The 24,321-nt window shown below is 41.2% G+C and overlaps 1 protein-coding gene across 2 annotated transcripts in view; it reads left to right on the forward strand.

Moving 5' to 3' along the window:
• Positions 1-24,321, forward strand: part of LOC104922469 (electrogenic sodium bicarbonate cotransporter 1-like) — a 29,560-nt gene that overhangs the window by 1,167 nt on the left and 4,072 nt on the right. For both annotated transcript variants that reach the window (XM_019269054.2, XM_019269055.2), the window contains exons 2-21: positions 3,573-3,646; positions 4,529-4,705; positions 9,112-9,244; positions 11,015-11,175; positions 11,268-11,447; positions 12,640-12,716; positions 13,494-13,651; positions 13,770-13,857; positions 15,304-15,458; positions 16,050-16,166; positions 16,552-16,726; positions 18,045-18,178; positions 19,128-19,390; positions 19,897-19,949; positions 20,060-20,245; positions 21,167-21,280; positions 21,943-22,104; positions 22,577-22,755; positions 23,341-23,413; positions 24,101-24,169. In XM_019269054.2, coding sequence (XP_019124599.1) covers positions 3,573-3,646; positions 4,529-4,705; positions 9,112-9,244; positions 11,015-11,175; positions 11,268-11,447; positions 12,640-12,716; positions 13,494-13,651; positions 13,770-13,857; positions 15,304-15,458; positions 16,050-16,166; positions 16,552-16,726; positions 18,045-18,178; positions 19,128-19,390; positions 19,897-19,949; positions 20,060-20,245; positions 21,167-21,280; positions 21,943-22,104; positions 22,577-22,755; positions 23,341-23,413; positions 24,101-24,169 — 2,728 coding nt within the window. The remainder of the gene's footprint in view (positions 1-3,572; positions 3,647-4,528; positions 4,706-9,111; positions 9,245-11,014; positions 11,176-11,267; positions 11,448-12,639; positions 12,717-13,493; positions 13,652-13,769; positions 13,858-15,303; positions 15,459-16,049; positions 16,167-16,551; positions 16,727-18,044; positions 18,179-19,127; positions 19,391-19,896; positions 19,950-20,059; positions 20,246-21,166; positions 21,281-21,942; positions 22,105-22,576; positions 22,756-23,340; positions 23,414-24,100; positions 24,170-24,321) is intronic.

A 24,321-nucleotide genomic window follows, 5' to 3' on the forward strand; every position in this document is an offset into this window, starting at 1 on the left:
AGAAACTATCAATACATAAACCTTCTGTCTTTTGTAGTGATTGTGAAAGTTGTCTGCAACGTGGAAATGTTTTGTGTCTCTTCCTCTTGGTGTTAACAGGAATCTTGAATACTTATTTAGGGAGTGACTTTCTGAGCCAACAGATATATCTATTTCCTTGTCCATTCAAGTTCTGTCAGAGGAAATTCCAAAAGTCAATATAGAACTCAATTACAGTTCAATGATTGTATAATCAGATGACATGTGTTCTTTTGTCACCTTTCTCTGAGCTTCATGAGACATTTTTTTTCTTAATCATTGACAGTTTTATTTGTTAATCTGTAAACTACTGTGATAACCTTCGATATTCCCAAGTTATTTTTACAAAGTAAAGTTTGTTTTGCTCGTCATAAATTAATGATTTTTGGGTTTTGGATGGTTGGCCTGACAACAAGACGTCTACAGGCATCTGTTTGGGAGCTGAAATAGATGATTCAGACAACAATAGATCATAAATAATAAAGTTCGGGTCTAAGGACAGAGGGTGTCACTCCCTGTACAGATTGTAAAGCTCTCACGTACTTTGTGACTTTGGACTATACAAATAAAATTTGATTTACTTGGAGCCCTAAAATGACTGTTTCCTAAGAGATTTCTCCTTTCAGTATCATTCACATTGGGCAAACTTGAAAGGTGGGTATAAAAATGCCCAGAAGTGGATTACACAGAGTGGTTTGAGAAGTGCAAATGCTTCTCAACCCATTTCATCTGGTTGATGCTGACCACTGCCTTTGTTCTCTCTGTCAGAGGTGAGCTAAAAACATTTTAAGCCCTCTGGTTTTAAGTGTTTAAGTGTTTGGTACTCAAAAAAAAAAAAAAAAGCACCTTTGGTCCCAGTATCACTTAAAGGCTAGTGCTTCGGGGTGGGGGTGGGGGCGGGGGTACCAGCCTCTTTCGTTGAACCTGGCTGGTGGGATTGGGTGCGTCATTCTGTAAAGAGATGGGGATGATCCCTGATCCTGAGCAGCTGATCCTGGCTCCTCACGCAGCGACAGGTTTATCCAGCCTCATGAGGTCATGAGAGAACAGAAAGCAAGGGGCGAAGTTCACCGGTACGGGATGGATGCATCTGGACCCTCGGCAAGCTTCTTTTTTTTTTTTTTCTTTCATCCTATTCAGGCAGAAGAAGTCACAGCAGGAAATGAAAAAGAAGATCAAGAAGAAGATTTCCTGTATTTACACTGACGTGAATGAGAAGACACAAGGCCGATCTTATCTGCCCCCGTGTCTTCACATTGTCTTGCATTCTGCTACCTGAAGCCATTCAGACTTTGCTGAGTAATGCTCAAAGAATAGATTCAAGGCGATGTCTTATCCTTACATCGGCGTAGCCATTCATTCCACTTTACATACCACTCTTAATTCTTTTTGACTCAGCACTCAAAACAGGAATGCTGAACTCTTCTCCTGCATCCTGCATGTCTGTGCACCACCTGTGGTATGTTTCTCATCATGAGGGTCTCCCTGTCTGAGGCCTCAGCGTGGAGTGATTAACATGGCTTCATTTGACTGGCTATAGCCAGCAGTAAACCATGCAACATGAGCTTCCTTTGCTCTCCTGTGTGGCCAACGTTTTTTTTGTGTGTGTGAAGGCCCTCTCACTGTGTTACATGACCTGCCTCTGTGCAGACACACATACACAACATCACCTAGACTTGGGTACCTGTTGCACAAGTAAAAGTGTGTGCTGTGCACCTGGAAAGATCCTGAAGCGTATTTCCCCATGTGTGCAATGTTTGCATTAAAATAGCACCACCCATTTGTATTCTCAGGGACACTTAAGGCTGCATTAGGATAACTGGTTAAGTACAAGTTCTTCTCAAATGTAACTCCCTGAAGCTATTTTCTGTACACTCTGTTCTGGAGGAGTACAAGCAGAACACAACACACATAAAAATCTGGAGCTAAATGATAGCGCAGACCCTCTCCATGCGGTGGGAACTTGACCTCCTTTTTTTTTTTTTGTAAGCAACAATGGGCAACAAAAGAAGGGTACAGAGGCTAATCACTATATTAGTATTGCCTGTGAACTTGGCATCAAGCCCCTGCCACTCCTCCCATCATTTGTTTGATCTCGGAGCTGGTGGCTCAAGATTACGCCCTCTTATCAGCACTATACCTCGATCTCTCTCGAGGGCAGAGATACCATATCCACCAAGGGAATTCAGATGAGTTCACAGTGCAATCGGAGGAACAAGTTGTATCCTTCCTGACTTTGTTTATATAGCAGTCTGTGTACACTGCTCCCATCCCCTCATTTTTTCGTCTTGTGTCGTCCTCAGCTGGGGATTGTTCACCGGCAAATGGAAACCGTTGATGTGTTTACTGACATTCTTGATACGCATACGAAATCAAATATTTATTTTTTTTGGTAATAGTTTGTTCAACAAAACTGTTTTCATAAAGCAGTTTGTTAGATTATCCACGCCAGATGAATTCTTTAATTTGACAGTGACACGCTCCTGTAGTCCCAGAGCATTTTCGAAAGAGTGAATTGATTTTTAGAGGCTAGATAAGAAATTGGATAAAACTAAACATTCATTCCAAGTATAATGAAATGTTAGCTTTTGTTTTCCTTTTACTTTCTGTACCTATAAGCCAGTGCATTGTTTCCTTTTTATTGCTTGTTTTACCAAAGGCGTATTTTGAGCTTTGGGGTTTCCAATATGTTGTGGCCTAAACCTGGATTAGTCCACCCTTTGCTGCACTGGAGGAGCCACATTCCTTTCAACTTTCCAGAAAGGTTGAGGCTCACTGATCAAAGGAAACTCCAGGTCATGTAGTCCGTGAAGATGCCTCTGACGTCGTTAAGACCAGGAAGTAAACAATAAAGCCTTCTTTGTGCACTAGAATGTCCGGTATGACTGTCATAGTGCATTTCCGTATTCCTATATAAATTGCAAATTCATACATCCACCCACTGAGGCAAATTATCTGTTTTAAAAAAAAATATATATTATTCATGTTGTGTGCAGCGTTGTAGGTGGATGAGCAGGTGACATCTTCGTCATATGTGGGTGATGAATGCACTTTAAAGCTTGCCAGATTAACAGATTTTTCAGTCCTCATGTTTTTAAGTCATTCCGCTTTACAGTTCTGTACAAAATATCACAACAGTGCGCGGCCATGGGAGCACGTAATTAATGTCTTTATTGCTCTCACTGCAATATCAAAACCTGTAATCTTTTGGGTTGTCGAGAAACAGTTGGAGGCAAAACGGCAAGAAACGAAACAGGAATGGCTTGTCAGGCCAAAATTCAGCAAGGTTAGGCATTGTTTAATGGTAACCAAATCTGACTCCATCGGCCATAAAAGTGGGATTTGAATAAAAGCATGCCATCTGTTATTGGCCTGAGGGTTGAAACGGTTTTTGATGTGAATTTGAAAATTTCTTTGGCATTGGCTAATTGTTTAACTTTTAAGTGTGTTTTTAGCATTTTAACTGTCGGCGGTGTTGGCGGGAATGACATTAAGGAAATTGGTCCTGGATGTGGCGATCCATATTTAATCGTTTTCATCTTTTTGCCTTGTAGGGTGGAGGATGAAGCAGTCTTGGACAGAGGCGCATCCTTTGTCAAGCATGTCTGCGATGAAGAGGAAGTGGAAGGTAAGAACAGCACATTCTCGAGCCGATAGACACGCGATAAGCTTAAACTTCATCTACCCTGGTGAAGTTTCCCCCTCGAGTGTCAGCGTAGAATTTAATTAATGAATTTCACTTTAGTTTGACATTTCTGCACAGGAAGTTCAAGTGTTTTTATCCCGTCCAGTGCTGGCTGTCAACTAAAGCCACAAAAGGAATTTGTCTGGAGACGCCCTTACGCATTTACAGAGACAATCATGTTTCACAAACCAACATTTAAGGATGCACGCAAAGAGATTTTTGGCTCTGTGTCAAGCTGTGCGCAATAGTAGATGCAAGACCTTTTGCTTCCTTGGATTGGTATGTGGTGGAAACACTTCACTGTTTAGTGTGCACATTAGATGTTTCTACAGTGAAGCATGACTAAACCACTGTTAGGTGTGTAAGATATCATTAAGACTTGTTTATGGAATGCACGGTTGAATGGAGAAAAATACACTGTTCCTTCAATTTGGTAAGTTAAGCCCAGTGTTTGTAGGAGTTTTCTTTCTCCCTCTGTCTCTGTAATTACTTCCTGGAGACATTAAGGCATCATTTCCTGTATGGGCTTCTGTATTTCATGTTGCACTCTAACTGATTGATGACAGACTGTATGTGTTCCTGTCTGGGCAAATAGGCCACGATCCACCAATAGTTTCCTACTAACCTTGGGGATGGTTCAGCACAAGCCAAAAAATAGCCCGTGATAAGCATAACATTTCACAGTGCCGCACACCACATCAGCCAGTCCCCGTTGTTGTTGTCCTTCAAGCAGTGATACGGATTACCAGCATTCGGGATTAATTTGATTTCTTCTCGTGAGCGTAATCTGACCTGCATTTCCTCTGTTGCGTTGTGTTTTGACAGGTCACCACACCGTGTACATCGGCGTGCACGTTCCCAAGAGCTACCACCGGAGGAGACGCCACAGACGCAAGTCCAGCCACAAGGAGAAGCGGGAACGAGTCGAACACAGTACAGAAGGATACAAGTCAGATGGGGAGGCCGTGGATGAATCCACCCCAAGCATCCTCAAACCTCTCAGTGAGTTTTGATAAAGTTCAATGGAAGCATGCAGAATACAATTTACAGGAGTTGATATAACACTCCTAAGAAGCCTGGAAGCTTTCTGCAAATCAGAAGGTAGTCTTTCAAACTGACTGGACATCTGCCAAGAAAGCAGGGCAGGTGTGCGGGGCGCAACAAAATTACCAGGCAGAAACCTAAACTTAACAGAATTAACAGGCCAAGAGGATGGGAACATGTTGAATACTAATCTGAAAATGACACTGGATTGATTTAAAGTGTGTGAAGTAAATACAAAAGGGGGTATTATGTGTCACCTCAGTGATTAACACAGGACTTTGTGGGATTTGATTGCAAGGATTCTCAGAAACAAGTAGATGGAATGAAGGAAGTAGCAAAGCAGATGAGGCAATGCAAACCACAATAGCTACAGGAAGACATTGATGAGAAGAGTGATTTTAAATATCAAACATGTAAAATAACCCACAGGCTCTACCAACAGCACTGAATAAATCTTGCTTGTCAAAGTGGATACAGATGCCAAATGCACATTAAGATTGTTGTCGGTGTCAGGAGTCTCCTTCCTCCGACAGGAAAGCACACCAGATGTCATTCCTTATATAAAAGCTTAAGGAAAGTGGCATGGTAGAATCATTAATCCCAAGATCCTCTTCTGGAACGAGAGGAATAATAATTCTTTTCAATCCCATTTTCACACACATGTCTCCTCCTACTAGATTTTTTTTTATATATTAAGATGGTAACACAGGTGGGAAAGCCTTTAAAAGAGACCTTCAACAATATGATTTAGCGTCAGTGTACAGTAAATGAACCATATAATTCTATGGGGATCCCAGTGGTGTATCTCTAAGCCTTGATGAGGGCTCTGTACCACCACACAAACTACTTGGGTGGGTAATTTTTTTTTTTTGGTAACAGCTATTTGCAAGACATACAATTATCCCAATAATGGAATTCACCTTTTTTTTTAAAATGGCACATCCTGGAAACTGGCATAATGGGAGAGTGTTTACACTTGCTTTACTCGCTGGTGGAAGTAACCATTAAGGTCTCAAACTGGGATGGAGATGGGAAAAATGCTGGGATTTGCCTCCCAACTCTTCAGGGCGTGTGTGGACAATAATAGCGGCACCACATACCTGAAGGTAAACTGTAAAATGTAGATCAAGAATTATAAGATGCTGAACTGGTCATTACAGAGATATTTGAGACCATGTGCAAATAAAGCTGCAAATGTGTAGTGATGTATGGTAGGAGAAAACCACCACTACATATGGTTCAAAGACACAGTATGGAGAGGTTAGCTTACCCAGAAACTTGTGCAGACAAGCATGCATGACGCAATAGGCGCTTTGTGGTCATACAGTAGAGAAAACCTAAGGTGATTTACAATAGGAGCATAGTTTTGAGTAACACTCTTAAGATAAGGCAAACCGATAGAGTAGCAGATGCCTCAGGAAACTGTAAGGTATGACTAGCCCATGATTTTCTGCTGAACACAAAATCAGCCAGTAACGGACAGAAGGTTGACACTTTGCTGTACAACTAAATTTGTAATCACTTAGTTGAGGTAATTCTGGAAGAAAATTGGCAAAAATCCAACCTCAGGGAGAACTGGACACTTCTAGATGGATTGAGAATTTCGGACATTTAGACCCTGGATGATCCTGTGACGCACGGATCAGGGTGGGGACTGAAGTGTCAGGCATCAGGACGGTCAGGGGGAATTTACATCTGTGTCATCATTTGACGGTCTTTTTTTATATGCAGCAGCTGTTACAGCCTTGTGCTATGACGTGCGATTGGTATTTATCGGCCTTTATTTTCTTTTATACCAATCGGATCCAGATCAGTGGAGATGAGCTGTTCCATGTAGATGCCTCAACAATTGGATAATAGCTCTGTAATACACAGTAAATGATGAAGCGGGGTTTGGGTAAAACAGGAAAGTCAAGGTGAGAATAATGTAGCACGATCGGCATCCCATCAAACTGCCGGTTCACAGGCACTTCTCAGCAGACGAGCACTTGATTAATCCTCTGACGCTGTAATCCTCCCCTGTTACGCCTCATGCTCAGCCTGTGTGCTTAGTCACCTGAAGGTGCCATGATATGATAACAGTTTTGCTCACGTTAATCTCTGTAGATGTCATAGACTGATTACTGTAAGTCAAGGTTTGGCTGCAGGTAAACACTTGTGTGTGTGAAAGTGAAACTGCATTGTTATGGTTTGCTTTTCTCCAATTGTTGGAGTCGATTTTATAGATGCAGCCTGTTTCTTAAAGACCTTTTTTCTAAATCTTTATGGTGTTAAATGAATGCCCTTTATATACCCTGTAGCATTTGATGTGTGTATGGTTCAAACATGGTGACATTTGTGCAAATGCAAACAGTGTTGCTGGTTGTTCATCCATAGAATCGGACTGTAAATCAGCAGGTGATGGGAGGGGGGCTGAAGTGGAACCAAAGTAAACACAGAAGCATGTTTTTTACACTGAATTATGGTTCACTTTAAACGCCCCCCCCCCCTCCTTACGGACACGGTCTCTTACGTCTTTCTCATCCTTCTGTATCTCAGTAGAAGATCTGAACTCTAAACAGTCTTGTATGGTTGAATGAGAGGGCAGAGCCAACTGTATGATGAGGCTGCAGCTACCGTTGGGATAAACATTTCTGTCCTGTTGAGCAGTAAACCACTTCAGTGACCCCCTGCAAAGATTTTCATATTAGATTCTTGCCCTTTTATTTAGTCAGAGGGCCTGCTGCCTTTTTACTAACATGCCTTTGCCCTTCTACTGTCCATGTTAACCCTTGCTGCTTCCACCACAAGCTCACTGGGAGATATCCGGACTGGCATTCTTGTTTAGAGTTCCTTTTAAAAGCAGCATGCATGAAAATGTTGAGCGAGTGGGGACGGCGTGTCCATGAGATACGTGTACGACGTGTGGGTAGCGTTCAGGCTGACATGTGCCAGACGACAAAAGCCCCAACTCAAAACACACACTCTGCTAGACCGTGCATACAGAGCCCTTGACTTGGATTTTCCGCTGTTTTGCCCTCCATCTGATTCTACATAATCCTGTTGATTCTGGCAAACCCTGCAGAGCTGTCCCCTTAAAAGTTGTGTGTAACCACAACAAAGGCCCGGTTTTTATTGATAACACCAGTTGTGAGACTTAAAGAGGTGACTGGTGTTGTGTACACCATGTGGCGTCAAGAAGTGTCACATTAAAAGTCACATTCTTAGTTAGTCAGCCAGGCAGCAAAAGGACGACAGAAAGGCCCCGTTGTCATGAAGAAAAACTGAAAGATCTCTCTTGTTTCTGTTTTGGGCCGTCTGTGGATGACGTTCGTGTGTGTCTGCCCTAAACAATAATACTGATGTACGTGATGGAGAAAGCCCAAGTGTTCCATATCCTGAAGCTGTTTCCAGCATTTCCAAGACATTGATCTTGACCTTTATGGAGCTTAACATTAGATTTTCTCGCTACAGTACAATTCCAACTGCACTATTTTAAAATCAACCAGTCTAAATTAAACTTGGCTGTGCTGTGTCGGGATTAAAAGGTTACAGGCACTGTTACGTTGGCGAGGTATTGACCTGCAGTATCCTCACTGTGGTGCAGCAAACAGAGAGAAAGATGCATAAATAGCCTCTTCCCACTTAACCTCTTTGTGTCATTGCTTCACAGTTGCACAAGTTTCCCAGAAGTGTTGAATAATAATTAGTTCTTCTTGCAATGTACGGTATGTTGAATGGAAATCATTGTGGCTGTCATTATTGTTGTATAACTGGAAGTTTATCACGATTGTTCCCAAGACAGGAAAGATCATGGGCATAGAGGAGGATGAACACGAACACGGATGTCACGTGTGATGAAATCTTGTTATGCTTTTCACAGAAGGAAACAAAATGTGTATATTTAAGTTCCTCCTCGTGAGGGTGTGTTGTAAAGTTCATCCTACTACCTGAAATACCAGTGAATTCTTCTCAAGGGTTCAAGCTGGTCAAAGACGTCAGTCAAACTGCACAAAGAGGCTGTTTTGTTTTTTTTGTTTTGGTTTTTTTCCTTTTTGTTTCCTGTATATATCCATGCGAGTGTCCAAATCACAATTGCATTGAGATGAGTGTTCTAAGTAATTCTCAAACCACTCTTTATGCAATCAGCTTCAAGTCTGTGGAAATCACCTTGTGTCAGCAATTAATCAGGGAGTGTTTTTTTTAAATGATGAACAACAATTGAAGCTATGTGTTATGTCTGCAAGATCTGCAGCTGCATGGTTTATTTCCTGCTTCCAGTTCACGCACAGCCAACATAAACTGCATAGTATCAGTGAGATAATAATTTTTAATTTCATTAAACCTGATTTGCCGGTCCCTAACTCGCTCTTTTCCCTCTGCAGTTTCTCCAGCTGAGCGGATCAAGTTCATCCTGGGGGAGGAGGACGATGGTCCCCCACCTCCTCAGCTCTTCACTGAGCTGGACGAACTACTGACTGTGGACGGACAGGAGATGGAGTGGAAGGAGACAGCCAGGTGAGCTGCCGTTTGAGTTCAGTGTCTTTTTTTTTTAAAGCCATGCGTGCGATCTGTCATCCCCACCCCCTTCCTTTTATTTATTAATATTTTTTTTATGTATATATTTAGAGTCATGGGCAATTTTCCTGCTTCACAATCCCGGTGCAGTCAGCGGAAAACAATCCCTTATGAATAAGAGTGTTTTGTATGTGTAGGGAAATAGGCTGTACTCCAGTGAACTCCCAGCCTACTCTTATCTGATTGAGATCTGTAGTACCTGCTCTGTGGGACCAGGAAAAGGCAGAAACTCCCACATGGTCAGAACAAGACATAATGTTACGGCTGGCACATGGAATTTGGTCTATAAAAATCAGGATATCATTCTTCAATAGTTCCCTATTTTAATCTCTAAAATGGTTTTTACATAGTTCTCTAAAGCCCACATCTGAATCTTTCTTCATGAATCAAATTTAAATGGAACATTTGACTCTGTCGTGACACTGAAACTGTCAGTGAAAGGCTCATCTGTGTGTGAAGGATGCAGTTCTGCCACAGTTAGGTACAGACAAGCAACATTTTAACAAGAAGGACAACTTGTAAACAGATAGTAATTCTCTATTGTAAGCATTTTAACTCTCACATTAGCTCTTATTCTCTAATAAATTCAGTAGTGGTTTTACTCATTTTCTTGCATGTCATCAATAAAACAAATTGCCTCAAGTGATGTCATTTGAGTCAGCAGTGGTCGCTGCTCAAAATCTGTGAAAATGGAGTTAGAGAGGTGAGCTCGACAGTCCTCTGCAGCCTGCTCCTCATCTCTGCTTGAGACTAGCGGCTCAGAGCATCTCTGTTGATGATCAAGTCACACTCTGGGTCATGTTGTAAGTGCCATGTTTTGATGGAAAAAGGAATGAAAAGACTAGATCTCTAGGAGTGCAATGCTAAATCAGTGCAATGCTAAATCAGTGCAATGTATAAAGAATACCTGCAAAAGGAACAGAAATGTAAGTAAAGTTGTGTGTAAGGAGCATTTCTCCAACAGAATAACTCTTTGTCCTGTTCTGAGAAGTAAAAGCAGGGGGTTACATGAACAGGAAGATGAATGAACTCCTTCAGGTCGACAGTGTCCCCATGGTCAGGCTCGTCTCCCAGTACGACGGCTGGTCACAGGCGTGTGGACCACAGCCAGAGGGATACTCTATCCCCAGAGGAAACCCCATCCTCCAAGCTGCAGGAGAATGGCTCTTTGTAGTTGTGACATGTGAGGCATTATTATTAAAAAGAATCCTTGTCCTGAGACTTACCTTCGAGGCTAAGCTCGTCCATGTTAGTAACGCAAGTCACGTTTCACATGTTCGTCCATGTGTGTTCTGAAAGTCACAGAAGACTGTCATCGTTCAGTTTCCTTTTCACGTCTGCAGACTTATTTAGCATTTCTACGCTGTCCTGCACCCCGTATTCTTGCCTTCATGAACTGTGACTAATTCAAAACACGCTGGTGTTGTTTTGTAAAGAAAAGAGAACCCATCTTGTCTCCTTTTTGTTTATAGCCCATATTTTTTCTGAAAATTATGAAGCCACCGTTACATGCTTTAATTTATATTTTGCAGTGACCTTTTACTTTCAGAAATCTGTTTGAGAGGGGGGGGAAAATAGAAAACTATACACGCTCTGGCATCTGGACCTTTTTAGGAACACAAAGATTATTGGCAAGGTCGGACACAGCTGTACAAGTCTAGTACTGTGAATACATCCCAACTCTCTGCCTATCTGTGCCTTTTTGTCCAGATGGATCAAGTTTGAGGAGAAGGTGGAGAAGGGTGGCGAGCGCTGGAGCAAGCCTCATGTGGCCACGCTGTCCTTGCACAGCTTGATGGAACTCAAAACGTGTATCGAGAAGGGCACCATCATGCTGGACCTGGAGGCCTCCACACTGCCACAGGTTGTCGGTAAGTGGACCAGAACACCAGCGAACCCTTGATGGGTTTTGAAGACCCAGAGGATGACTCGCATCTCGATCTTCAATCTCTCCCTCTGACAGAGTTGATCACCGACAGCCAGACTGAGACCGGTCAGTTGAAGCCGGAGCTGAAGGAGAAGATCATGTACACGCTACTGCGGAAGCATCGTCATCAGACCAAGAAGTCCAACTTGCGCTCCCTTGCTGACATTGGCAAGAGTGTTTCCAGTGCAAGCCGGCTGTTTTCCAGCCAGGAGAATGGTAACGCAAAACCTTGTTACCCGATCAACTCCCTTTTTCCCTTCTGATTTCTTATTTCTGATGTGAAATTCTAACTCTGACTACTAACTAACTCTTTTACTAATCCAACCTCTAACCTCTTTTCCTTCCTGTCTTCCCCACCTTGTCTTCCTTTTCTCTCTTTTTGTTTCCTATTCCTTCGGGTCTATACTATCTCTGACCTCATGCATCTGGGATGTTATAGCACGCAACACCCTTGAGCACCCCGTGCCTTTTTTAACCCCACAAGATCCAGAAGAACCATGTGAGGTCACAAGGAGCTCCAGCATGGGATACCTCTGTAAGTGAGGGCAGCATAGTTGGAGTTAGATATCAGATCAGTGTGTCATGAGATCAGATTTTACACTTGTATCATAGCCAAAAGAATTCATAATAAAGATATTATCGTATATTATTGACTCAATTTAAGTCAAATTGACTTATACTTGTGTGTACAAAAAGAATAATTACACAGAAAATGTAAGTGATTTAAGAGGTGCTGGATTATTTACATGTTTTAGATATATTATTAACATATCAGTGTTTTAATTTTTTTAGACATAAATAATATGGTTATTTTCATTACTGGTATTTTCCAACACCCTTAGAGCGACTATTCTCCCATGTAAACCTAGCAGCACAGAGATTCACTAATATGGTCTACAGCTGAGCTATTCTTCAGTCCATTGTGTTAAAAAGCTGGTCGTGAGTGTAATCAGTGCTACAGACTTCACTCAATTACCCTTTAACTAAATATTTATTTGGCAACAGTAAGCTAAAATGTTGTAGACTCTGTTCTCTCCCATTGTCAGTAATGGCGGATGAGTAATGGGCCGTATCAAACTGAGTTCCAAAGTTTACACTCTCACTCATTTGCCAATAGTTGCCTAAGCATGTTTCTGCTGACATACATAAGCAGTGGACCTAAGACCGGCCATGTATCCCAGCGCTGCTCTCTCTGGAGCGTCCGAATGAATGAACATTTGCCAGTAGTTAACCGAAGGTTAAGCCTTGCTACATTTAGCCAGGTCCTGAGGTTTCTGGCTCTCTTCATGTACTTTTCCAGTGCCTTTCTTTTCTTTTTTTTATCTGGGACTCGTCTTCCATTCCTCAAAAATGTCTCATTTGATGCTCTGCTGTCTCAGTCTCCTAACAGTGTCTCAACTCTCTGCAGGTAGCCCGACTACTACCCATCGAAACCTCACCTCCAACAGCCTGAGCGACTTCTCTGACAAACCAGAGAAGGATCAGGTAATATAATTGTGCCGTATAGAGATGATACGCAAGCTATTGTGCAACATAACAAAGGGTACTTAATTCACAAAGTAGCGCTATGCAGGGTCATGTGTTGCACTGTGTGTACGCATGAGCTTGTGAGCCTCGCATACTGATAGATAAGACCTCTGGCGCTTTGCTTTTCACAACAAAAGCTCATTGTTGAGTTTCTCATCTACACAGACTCTCACTGTCATGACTCATGATCCAGTGTGGGCCACACATAACACACGTGCGTAGATAGAAATCATAGAGGCAGTTAAACTGTAACAACTGGAATTACACTCTAGCGACAGTTAATGAAACTAGAGATTTGTCAGAATGTTCTAGCCTTTGACATAACACCAATAACTTTTAGTTAATCATCTCCCTGCGAGTGAGTGTGAGTTTTTCTTTCATTCACAACTTGTGATCCAAAATGGGCCCATTGTACTGTGCGCATCACTTTACTGCAAGACTGTAGACGCAATTTAATACACTGCAGTAAAGTGCATTTATTAGATGGCATGAAGTCAAACTGCTGTCTAGTACATAATTGTAGGAAAGGGCTGGTACTACCTGTTATGTGCTTATAGAGACGGTAAAAACACCCAATTGGTCTCTGCCAGCTATGTTTTAATCACATTTTAATTACCACACGTATTTAAACTTGCAGCATGTGACAGAGGAAGGGAGTCTGTGTATGCATGATTCAGTGGCTGACTTTTTATTCTCCAACGCCCTCTCTCTCGCTCTCTCTCTCTCTCCTAACAGCTGAAGAACAAGTTCATGAAAAAACTGCCCCGTGATGCAGAGGCATCAAACGTGCTGGTTGGGGAGGTCGACTTCCTGGAAACTCCCTTTGTGGCGTTTGTCCGTCTGCAGCAGGCCGTCATGCTGGGCGCTCTCACTGAGGTCCCAGTGCCTACAAGGTAGAGAGCACACAACGGCGACTGGAAAATAATTACTAGAACTTGGGTTGATGTTGCAGATTTTCTTGATGTTAGTTCTAAATGTGCTCTAACGTCTCATGTTCTTGTTGTTACTTAGATTTCTCTTCGTCCTGTTGGGGCCCAAAGGGAAAGCAAAGTCCTATCATGAAATTGGAAGAGCCATTGCCACCCTGATGTCAGATGAGGTACTTTCTTACTCTGTTATCTGTCAGTTTACTTTGACTATTTCTCTTCAGACTGTACAGATAGGTTTGGCTTTGACGTGAGTTGTAGCTGTACTTAACCTCAGGTGTGTTTCTAGAATGTTTTCTTCTTGAAGTCAGCCTACTGTAAAGCAACAGTGCTGATTCAGAACACTAAATTGATCCTCACTCCTCTAACGCAATAGATCTCATCCTCTTTAAGCTCTAATTTGACTAATTAATCTGCTGATTGGTTGTTAACCACAGATTATGGCATCTTCAGGTCTTTTTTGGAATGAGGTTCCCGATCCTTTGGACCCAATTAAGTTGAGGATAGTGATTCTCATCTGTCTCACTGTGGGGAGCATGAATGTCTGCACTAAATGTCATGGCTATGCATCTAAAATGTTTGAGACGTTTCTCCAAACCACAGATTTCATGGAGGATTTATCATCTAGGGGATGATTAAGAGGACTGTAGAACGCTACTAAACAGTAAGATTCATCCTCTGGGGACCTTGAATGTTAACAATATTTCAGTCTGGACCCAAAGTGCTGCACTGACAGAACAATACTGTCCCTACAGCCACACATAAACACAGTACTGATCATTTTTCCAGGTCCAGTCCAGTGTAAGAGGGCTGTCTTACTCCATCTCCTAAAGCACTTGTCCTCTTGCCAAATCTCTGAGCTCTCTGGATTTTGCTGTATTAAATCATCACAGCAGTTTGCCTCCTCAGCCCGGTTGGCAGTGACCAACTTATAGCCTAATTGTTAAGCCATGCGTTGAAGTTGTGTGAGACAAATTTGTTCTGGCTTCAGCAGGATAAATGTATTACAGTAAGGCAAACAATACATTTTGTCTATTCCTCTGAGGCTTTTTCAGCTCGTGTGTTTCCTGTCTCAGGTGCACATCTTCATTTGTCCTGATATAACCTCTCCGTGTTGTCAGGAATGTTAACAGATGGCTCGCAACGTTCTTAACCCTGAGCATAGATTCCCATAGGCCTGGAGCTTTTCCGGTACAGCGTGTATGTCAACATGACAGGATAGGAGGTGTTTTTCCAGGATTCCCTCGGGTTAAACTTTAACCTCTCTGCCGCTGTCCTTTGACAGCTGTATCACCAGGTTCATGAGATGTTTGTGTTTTTAAGTCATCGACCCTACATTTGCTAGTAGCGTTCCACCTGCATGTCCACGTGGTCCTGGGAGCACACAGGATGGGACTTGTTGTGTATATTGTGAAATTCTTGGTTGCTGTCAACATTATAGTGGCGTGGTTGGTTGCAATGATTTGCATTTCAATGACATGCTACACTTTTTCCCAGTGCATCACTATAGTTGCACAATTTGTTGTTTTTTCTCTCAAAGTTTGTATGAATAATTTAAGGACATGTTACATTGTTGATGGGCTGATTACTATAGGTTGGTCATACTTGTTTTCCGGCAGGTATTCCATGATATTGCCTATAAAGCGAAGGACAGGGAAGACCTGCTGGCTGGTATCGAAGAGTTCCTGGATGAGGTCATTGTCCTTCCCCCTGGAGAATGGGACCCTGATATCAGGATAGAGCCACCCAAGTCTCTGCCCTCCTCAGACAAGAGGTCTGCTCTAATCCACATGATATAATCCAAAAATAATGACGTCACTGCACATAAATCTATTGCAAATCTATCTAGTGTGCAACAGGAACATGTATCTGATAACATCAAAACGTCTTCCCCACAACACCTCCATTATATTTTTTCTATTGTCAGGTTATTAAATGTTAAATGTGCAACTATGGTTTAGCATTTAGCTGAGTCGTATATTCAGACAAATCTTTACCTAAAGTTTGCATTAACATTAACTTTATTAACTTCCATAAGCTACTGGTCATACCAAACCAAGTCAGGCTATAGGACCAAAACCCCCGAGTGTACTCAACTGAGCAAGGTTGTGTTTTGTTGCTTATTAATTTAACTTTTAATTAAAAAGAAGAAATTTGTTTTATACCCTCTTTCAGCATTACATAAATATATTTTTAATCTTGCTAATGTCTAAGTCTAATGTGATATAAGAGATTTTTCTGAGTAGTCAAATGTTTTTCTTTATAGGTATGAATCTGTTAGCTTATATGTGACTGTATGTTGATTTCATACCACAGATCCTTTTTGTTTTTAAGCTTGAGTTTATTTTTGCCTTCTGTGTTAAAGGAAGAACATGTACGCCGGAGTAGAGATGCCCCAGATGAATGGAGACACGCCTCACGATGCGGGGCACGGAGAAGGAGGAGGACATGGGGTTGGGGAGGAACTTCAGCGCACTAGAAAGTAATTAAGATTTCATCTTTTTTAAATAAAATGATTTTAGTTATAAACGTTCTTTTTATTTAAAAAAAAAGAAGCTGTACAGTTTAACATGATCTTCATAGGATTAGATCTCATGAGGACATTCTGACTATAATCCTGACTGCATGTGATTGTTGATATGAATCTTAGAGTAAAAAATCATAATCATGAAAAGTATTTCAGTGTTAGCCTCTTTACTTTTCCATGACTGGAAAAACTATGAAATCACTGTTGGGTAACTTTCTGTTTTTCCTTTTATTCACAACAACTTTCTTTGGAATCTTTGGCAAATCTATTTCCAGAGAAAGGCAAGTCATAGCATAAACACAATGTTGCAACCTCTCACTGGACTGGTTTTGTCTTTAAGGTTCTGTGGAGGTCTTGTCCTGGATATCAAGCGGAAGCTTCCATTTTTCGCCAGCGACTTCTACGACGCGCTACATATCCAGTCTCTGTCCACCATCCTGTTCATCTATCTCGGCACGGTGACCAATGCGATCACGTTTGGAGGCTTACTTGGTGACGCTACAGAAAACATGCAGGTAACAACAAAGAATGAAGGAGACATTTTCCATAATACTACTAGATGACATCTTTTATTAGAGCGTCCCTGACCCTAAAAAATGTCCACTGAACTTACTCAAACCACACAGCCTCAGCTTGTTACACAGGCTTTCTGTCACAATAACTCAAACAAACATAACCCTGATGGCACAGTTACTATTTAACTTTTAAAAAACTTCCACCGGAGTCACTGAAGACATTATATAACTCAGTGACTTGTAAACTGAAATTCACATGTAAAAGTTTTTTTTTTTTATAGCACAAAACAACCCCAACAACATTAAGAGTGGACTAAATGAAAATGAGCCAGCCTCTATCGTGTTGTTTCATCATTTCCAAATAATACTAAAGAAGGCCGTGTTGTGATCCTTTTTATTTTGGTCCCATGATGATAAATTGAGTCTAAGGTCCATGTATAGCTAATGTTTAAAGGCAACGGTATGAGATTTAATCTGTTTTTTAAGATGTTTTATAGCTCTCTGTGTTAACTTACAGACTAATGAACAACAAAAAGAATTCACTTCAGCTGATAAGCCAAGCTACTTTGGAGCTCAAAGGCTCATAGTGCACCCATCTGTTGTGCCTGCTGTTGATAGGACCGCATATGAAAAAGTTAATACAATTGTGGCATGGAAGCACATGCTGCTACATCCATCAGTTCCCCTGATGGTGTGTAAGGTTGTCCTGTTACTATGGTTCTTTTTATTTTGGCCTCTCACCTGGCAAAGGGCTCAATCCTAGAAGACCTGCAGAGCACCGGCCTCAGGGATTTGCCCGGGCTGTATAAATAACCACAGATCAGGATTACTCAGCCAGTGTAGCTTCGTCATGGCTGTATTTCCAATGACCCCCTCCTTCTTTTAACAACACCATCACCAGTGCTCCTTGGTTCCCTCAGCACAGCAGAGGGAATCCCTGCCCTCACCTGCCCTTTCTTAGTGCAAGTCTCAGAATTACAGCCTCAATTCCTTCTTTATCTGCTGTATCTATGGTGGCATTAGTCTTGTTAAATACAGACGTTACAGAAGCTAAACAGGCCTGTCCTGATGGGTCGGCCTTGTCGCTGTGTGATGTGTAAAGTGAAAACAAAGATTTCAGCTGAGTAGGTAGAATTATGATATTGAAATTTTCCAGGCATAGAAAAATGTGCAAAAAAAAACATCTATAAAAGAATGTGTCTGTAATGCTGAATGTTTGAACATGCCGCCTCTTCTTGAATGTATATTTTCTAAGCCTAACATGCGCTGTGTGTAAAGTATGTTGGGTATTTTTTTATTTTTTTTCCCATGTCGGCAGGGAGTGTTGGAAAGTTTCCTAGGTACCGCGCTAACTGGAGCAGTGTTCTGCCTGCTGGCTGGTCAACCTCTGACTATTCTGAGCAGCACAGGGCCGGTGCTCGTCTTTGAAAGACTCCTCTTCAACTTCAGCAGGTGAGTGGATCGCATTCATCCAGTAGTATTAGCGAGGGGTGAAGTGGAGTTCAAAAACTGTAAGCAGTAGCCGGAGAGATATTTACGGATTAATGTTCCCAAAGGACAGATGTTTGCATGTTTTTCTAAGATGCTGTCCTTGTCCTTCCTATGAATAAAATAAAAGCTACAAGGATACAGATAATTCACATTCACTGTAGACTGACAGCTTTAAGGTTTAATTATTTCAACAGTACCTCACTGGAATCTGTTTGTGCTTACTGTAAATCTCTGGACAAGTACAGATGCCAGCTTCCTTGTGTTAAACCAGATATAGGATGAAGTGTGTTACACTTTCAGCAAAAGACATTACCACATTTTTATTTGCACTATCTTAGCTTCTGTTTTATTTATCTATTAATATTTATCCAGTCCACCTCTGGCAGTTATTATGCAGATTCAACATGTAATTCCACGATACCCGATACCTGGTTTTAAACGTTGTTAAATGCCTGACTTCTCCCTCCTGCTTCCACTGTACTCTCTTCCTCTCCTCCCTCGAGTCTTCTAGCATTACCAAACACCGCCCTGATTATGTTCCATTATTAATAATTCACTCATTTAATTTTACACTGTGTCAAGAATGTTGTAGCATCTGTGAATGTTTCCATGCTTGAAGTCAGCGGTCGCTGAGTCAGTGGCAGCTGCCTGCCTGCCTGCCTACAGCTGTTGGAATACGTAGAGCACATTTACATATGTTTTCCATATAGAGGAAAAAAGTCTGCTTGACAACTCGTGCTCTGTTTTACTTTTTTTTTTGAAAAACTCCTTAAGGAAGTCTGAACTCAGAATTAAGGTTGGGCAGGAGTTCAGTGAATTCTTGGACGGATTATAAATGTCTAGTGGTGTAGGAATACACTTGTACTAAATTAACCCGTCTCTCTGTGCCAAATCTGTCTTTCCTCCTCAGAGACAATGGCTTCGACTATCTTGAGTTTCGGCTATGGATCGGCCTGTGGTCGGCTTTATTCTGTCTGGTGCTGGTGGCCACAGATGCCAGCTTCCTGGTGCAATACTTCACACGTTTCACTGAGGAAGGCTTCTCTGCTCTTATCAGCTTCATCTTCATCTACGACGCTTTCAAAAAGATGATAAATCTCGGCCACTACAACCCGATTAACTCCGATTACGATCCCAACCTCGTCACTCAATATGACTGCCACTGCATTCCTGGTATGTTGTCTTCACTTTTGTAGCTGCAGATTAGGAGAAAATGCTGCAAAGGGCCACATAAAGATAAACTCTAGGAGTGGTTACACTGTTTCAGTAACATAGTCTAATACCAGCAAATGGTAATCACGAACCATCTTTTGCTTAAAAACTCATTGTTTTTGGGGACTCCATCAAAATCTCTGTATCACCAGTGATACCAAACAGTCAAAGCTGAACAGTCATATTTGGTTTTGTCCCATTTGGCAGAGATGTTGCTGTTGTATGTTAAACAAAGCATTCAACTTATTTTTGCTGTGTTTACAGTGGAGATAACAAATGATACTAGTATGTGTCGGCCTGTAGATACCACTGTTTACTTTCTCAACAGCCCTATCAGTTTCTGTGTTGCGAGTGATTCGACAGGATTGTTGGAGGGGGGAGAAGAGATGTTGAAACGGATCCAAAGTGAATGACTAATAGACGTATTCTCATGTTGGTGATTAGATATCATTGTTTCTTTCTATTAGGAAACTCGTCAGAACTCCTTGATGTCTCACCCTGGACAAACAGTACTGATGTGGTATGTAGTGTCCTTGGTTTTATGGCGTTTAATAGCATGGATTAAAATTTATTATTTTAACATACTGATACTTGTTAGCTTAAGGACCCTCTTTGTCCTTCTCTCTGCAGTCAGAGAATGCCACCTGGTCGACCCTGACCAGAAAGCAGTGTTTGAGGTACGGAGGGACCCTGGTAGGAGAGACTTGTAACTACGTGCCTGACATCACCTTGATGTCCTTTATCCTGTTCTTTGGGACTTACACCTGCTCCATGGGTATGAAGCAGTTCAAGACCAGCCGCTTCTTCCCTACCAGAGTGAGTCATGGCACCCATCAGTGGACATTTCTTTTTTTTTTTTTTTTTTTTTTTTTTGGGCCCTTTGCCAAAACACATTGAGTCAAACAGCTGTATTGACATTACAGATGTTTGTGGTGTTCATCAAAGCACATGTGCAATGTCAGATTTTACACTATGATAAGTGTTTGAGGCAAAAAAAAGACTTGGGTGGCTCAAGCTTGGATGTATACATAAAACACAAACTACAGCTGAGGCTGATGGGAATAGTGTTTGCTTTATCAGGTATTTGGTTAAAAAACTAAAATTTGAAATTGAATGAATTTGACCTGTTGATGGAAAGTGAAGGGTTCACCAAAGTTTGTACTATTAACATGCATGTCTGAGCTAAATCACATGGCAATCTGTCCAATGGTTGAGATATTTCACTAAAAATCACAAATGTCATCCTTATGGTGGTGATAAATAAGTCTGTAGGATTCAATAGATGTAATATATTTTGAATCCATCCAATAGTTGTTGAGGTACTTAAGTCTAAAAGTAGTACGCCAGCATTGCCATCCCTAAAACTTATATATTAGCATGTCTAATAAAGTCTAATACGTTGCGGATGTATCATTTGCATAAGAACCATTTGCATTATTGTCATTTCAAATAATTTAACTGACTGATTATCAGCCTCTGGTCTGTTTTTAATAACCAGTTAACAATCATTAGTCATCTATTGGTGAACACGTTGTGTTTGCCTAATATAAATTATGACTGATATAGTTTTACCTGTGCAAAAGTACACACTGATCAAGTGTTGAGTAACTACAGACATGTAGTTAAACAGGATGTAATTCTTTGTCAAACACTTGTAGAGAAATTATCAGTGAAGCCAGTAGTTCAAACTGCCTGAGGCTAACTATCAAACCTACTGCAAATGTTTCTCCCTTCTAGGTGAGGAAGCTCATCAGTGACTTTGCGATCATCTTGACCATTCTCCTCTTCTGCGGCGTAGACGCCTTCATCGGTGTGAACACTCCAAAGCTCATAGTGCCAAGTGAATTCAAGGTACATACCACACGTGGAAGAAGTACTTGTAATAAAAAAAGTAATCACCATCATTGCACTGAATTGCTTTTAGCTGAATGACAATGTCCGACCAGGTGCTATTTCCTCAGATTACACTGATAATGATCCATGTTTCTGCCAGAAAGCTGAAATTCTTCAATATCCCAGCATAATGCTTTCTTTGTAGTTTGCGAAGTAAGGGAATCATATTACCTGAAACTAAGACACACTCAGTCTTGAAGATTGAAAAGCTCAAATGTTCCTCTGCTAGCGTTAGGATGCCCTGCCACCTTGACATAGAAGATGGGGAAGATGGGGTATAAGAGCGGGTTCCTGCATCGAATAACAAGTTGATTATAGGTGATGTGAGAACACAGAGGAACTCATAGTTGCAAGTACAGAGCTAGCTTTGTTTGACCACAGAGTCTTAATTCACAGATTTGTCATGTAATGACACACCAGTAATTTCAGACTCTGTTCAGTGCTAAGACTTTCTGAAAGTGTGGAGTAACCACTTCGAATTAGTTTTTTTTTTTTCTGTTTGTTCTCCATTTCTAAAAGCTCTGGACCGTGTCCACGTTGAAACAAGAAGATACACTAGTCAGGTGTCTGTATGTAAAGGGGTCTAGGTCACTTTAACAGTTTCATTCTTATTTTTTTAGCCCACAAATCCAGCGAGGGGCTGGTTTGTTCCTCCTTTCGGAGGGAACCCCTGGTGGGTGTACCTGGCGTCCGCACTCCCCGCTCTACTGGTCACCATTCTGATATTCATGGACCAGCAGATCACTGCTGTGATTGTCAACAGGAAAGAGCACAAACTAAAGGTTGGTGCGCAATTCAAGGATAAAACTAGAGCTGTAGCCAGGATCTGGAAAAAAAAAAAACTAGTCACCCAAAACATGTTTTTTAAATGTTAAAATATCCCTGCATGATGGTCTTAATGCTGTCTTTCAAAAATTTCTGGTGGGAAGAAAATGCAAAATCCCTTCATGTTGATTTATCTCTTTGACCTAAACTGTAAAATGTAGTAATTTATGTTGTATTATATTTGTAGAATGTAAATGTTAAAAGCAAAAACCCAACATTTCCTGGAACAATACCGAGATTTCTTGATTTATGAGTATAGATTTAGTACTTATTTTAGGATTTGTGTGAACCGCGAGATCATTTTGGTGTCTGGCAAAATCCTCTTGATGCATACTTTTTCTGTATACTTTGGCTCACTGTGAGACTCTCTCCTCACGCTCTATTTCCTAACAAACTCATTCTTCTGCTCTCTTTCGTGTCTCCTCTCAGAAAGGGGCAGGCTATCACTTGGATCTGTTCTGGGTGGCCATCCTAATGGCGATCTGCTCTTTCATGGGCCTGCCGTGGTACGTTGCTGCCACTGTCATCTCCATCGCTCACATCGACTCTCTGAAAATGGAGACCGAGACATCGGCCCCTGGGGAGCAGCCCAAATTCCTCGGTGTGAGGTGAGTTAAGGCAGCTGCTGAACAGCGTTAACGTCATTTTAAGAATTGATGATGATAGTCCAGAGCAAAAGTTACCACATTTATTTTAGATTCCCAGGTGTAAATAAATCTCTCTTAGCAGGTAGCTAGAAAAGTAAAGTTCCTAGGAGCATGGGCTGCAATGCTATACGATGTGCATAGTTGCACATCATTTGAACTTTAGAGAGAGTGGCTTCACTGACAAACATCAGTGAAAAGGAAATTTGTGGGCGAGGTGGAGGTCCTGGAAAAATGTAATTCAGTTACGATGAGTGTTCCCCAAATGATATCTTGACCTCACCTTAACTTTTTCGGTTGAAAGTGTCTTTTTTTAATGTCCCATCCTGTGTGTACACAGCTGTTAAAAATTAAGCCATAAGACTTGGAAGTTTTGAGATCTTCCCTGTATAAAGACAATTTTTGAATGTTTATGTTGTAGGTGTAAAAGTATTCCTAGTAAACTTGGTTCTATCATTGTAACTGTAGTTATAGAAACATGGTATGAACTGCCTTTTCATGCTGAGGGTTATTGATTAATTTTGTGTTATTTTCTTTGTGTCAATCCAGGGAGCAAAGAGTCACCGGTATCGTTGTGTTCCTCCTGACTGGACTCTCTGTCTTCATGGCCCCTATCCTCAAGGTAGTGTGTTCAAACGTCTTAATTCTTCCACAGAAATATGGATTACTGTCTGCCTCTTTCAGGACAAACTCCTGTCACACGTCTTTTTAGAATTGAAAATAATTTCTAATCTTTTCGTTCATCCAATTAGGAACTCCTATAGCTGAACTAATGTGATGTGAAATAAGCATGTTCATTAGGGCTTAAGCTCCGATTGCAGCTAAGTGCCTTCTCCGGTTTCTATTCCCACATTAAGCTGCCAAACCAAATATGTGAGATCACTGAGAGGAGCTTGTTGGAGCTTCTACACCCTCTTCTGGACAGTTTGAATAATGCACTTCTGATCCTGTGAATACATTTCCTCTTCAGACTGCCTTATACTATATAAGGTGTCTATATATAAGATGTTTTAATTAAGGCTTATGCTGCTTAAATTTGCAAGTACCATGGCTAATACTGAGAAACTAGTTACCAAACCTGCACCGATGGTAGTCAAGTACGAACTCAAAGACGTTCTTAGAAAAGCTGCTTGGGGTCTATTTTTAAAACCAAGTGGTGACGCTAAAAATAAACCCACATGAAGAGATCTGTCATTTGTAGCTTCCTTTTTTTTAAATGTTTAAAGTTTCAGAATCTGTTTAACCTAAATTCATGTTACTACAGCCAGTCATATATCATATTAATTACATATTTTGCTCTATCTTTTAGTTCATTCCCATGCCTGTGCTCTATGGTGTGTTCCTCTACATGGGCGTGGCGTCACTCAATGGTGTCCAGGTGAGTTTGACCTTTTTTTTTTGTTTTGTGCCTGCTAACCAGTATTGAGCAAATTACTAGAAACCTATAATTTTATTAATAGTTAATTACATTACACAGCTGCATAGCTGCAGGCAAGTGATTGATGGGGTTGGTTGTAATCACACTACAGT

Source organism: Larimichthys crocea, chromosome IX (assembly GCF_000972845.2).
Source record: "Larimichthys crocea isolate SSNF chromosome IX, L_crocea_2.0, whole genome shotgun sequence".
Taxonomy (NCBI): domain Eukaryota; kingdom Metazoa; phylum Chordata; class Actinopteri; family Sciaenidae; genus Larimichthys; species Larimichthys crocea.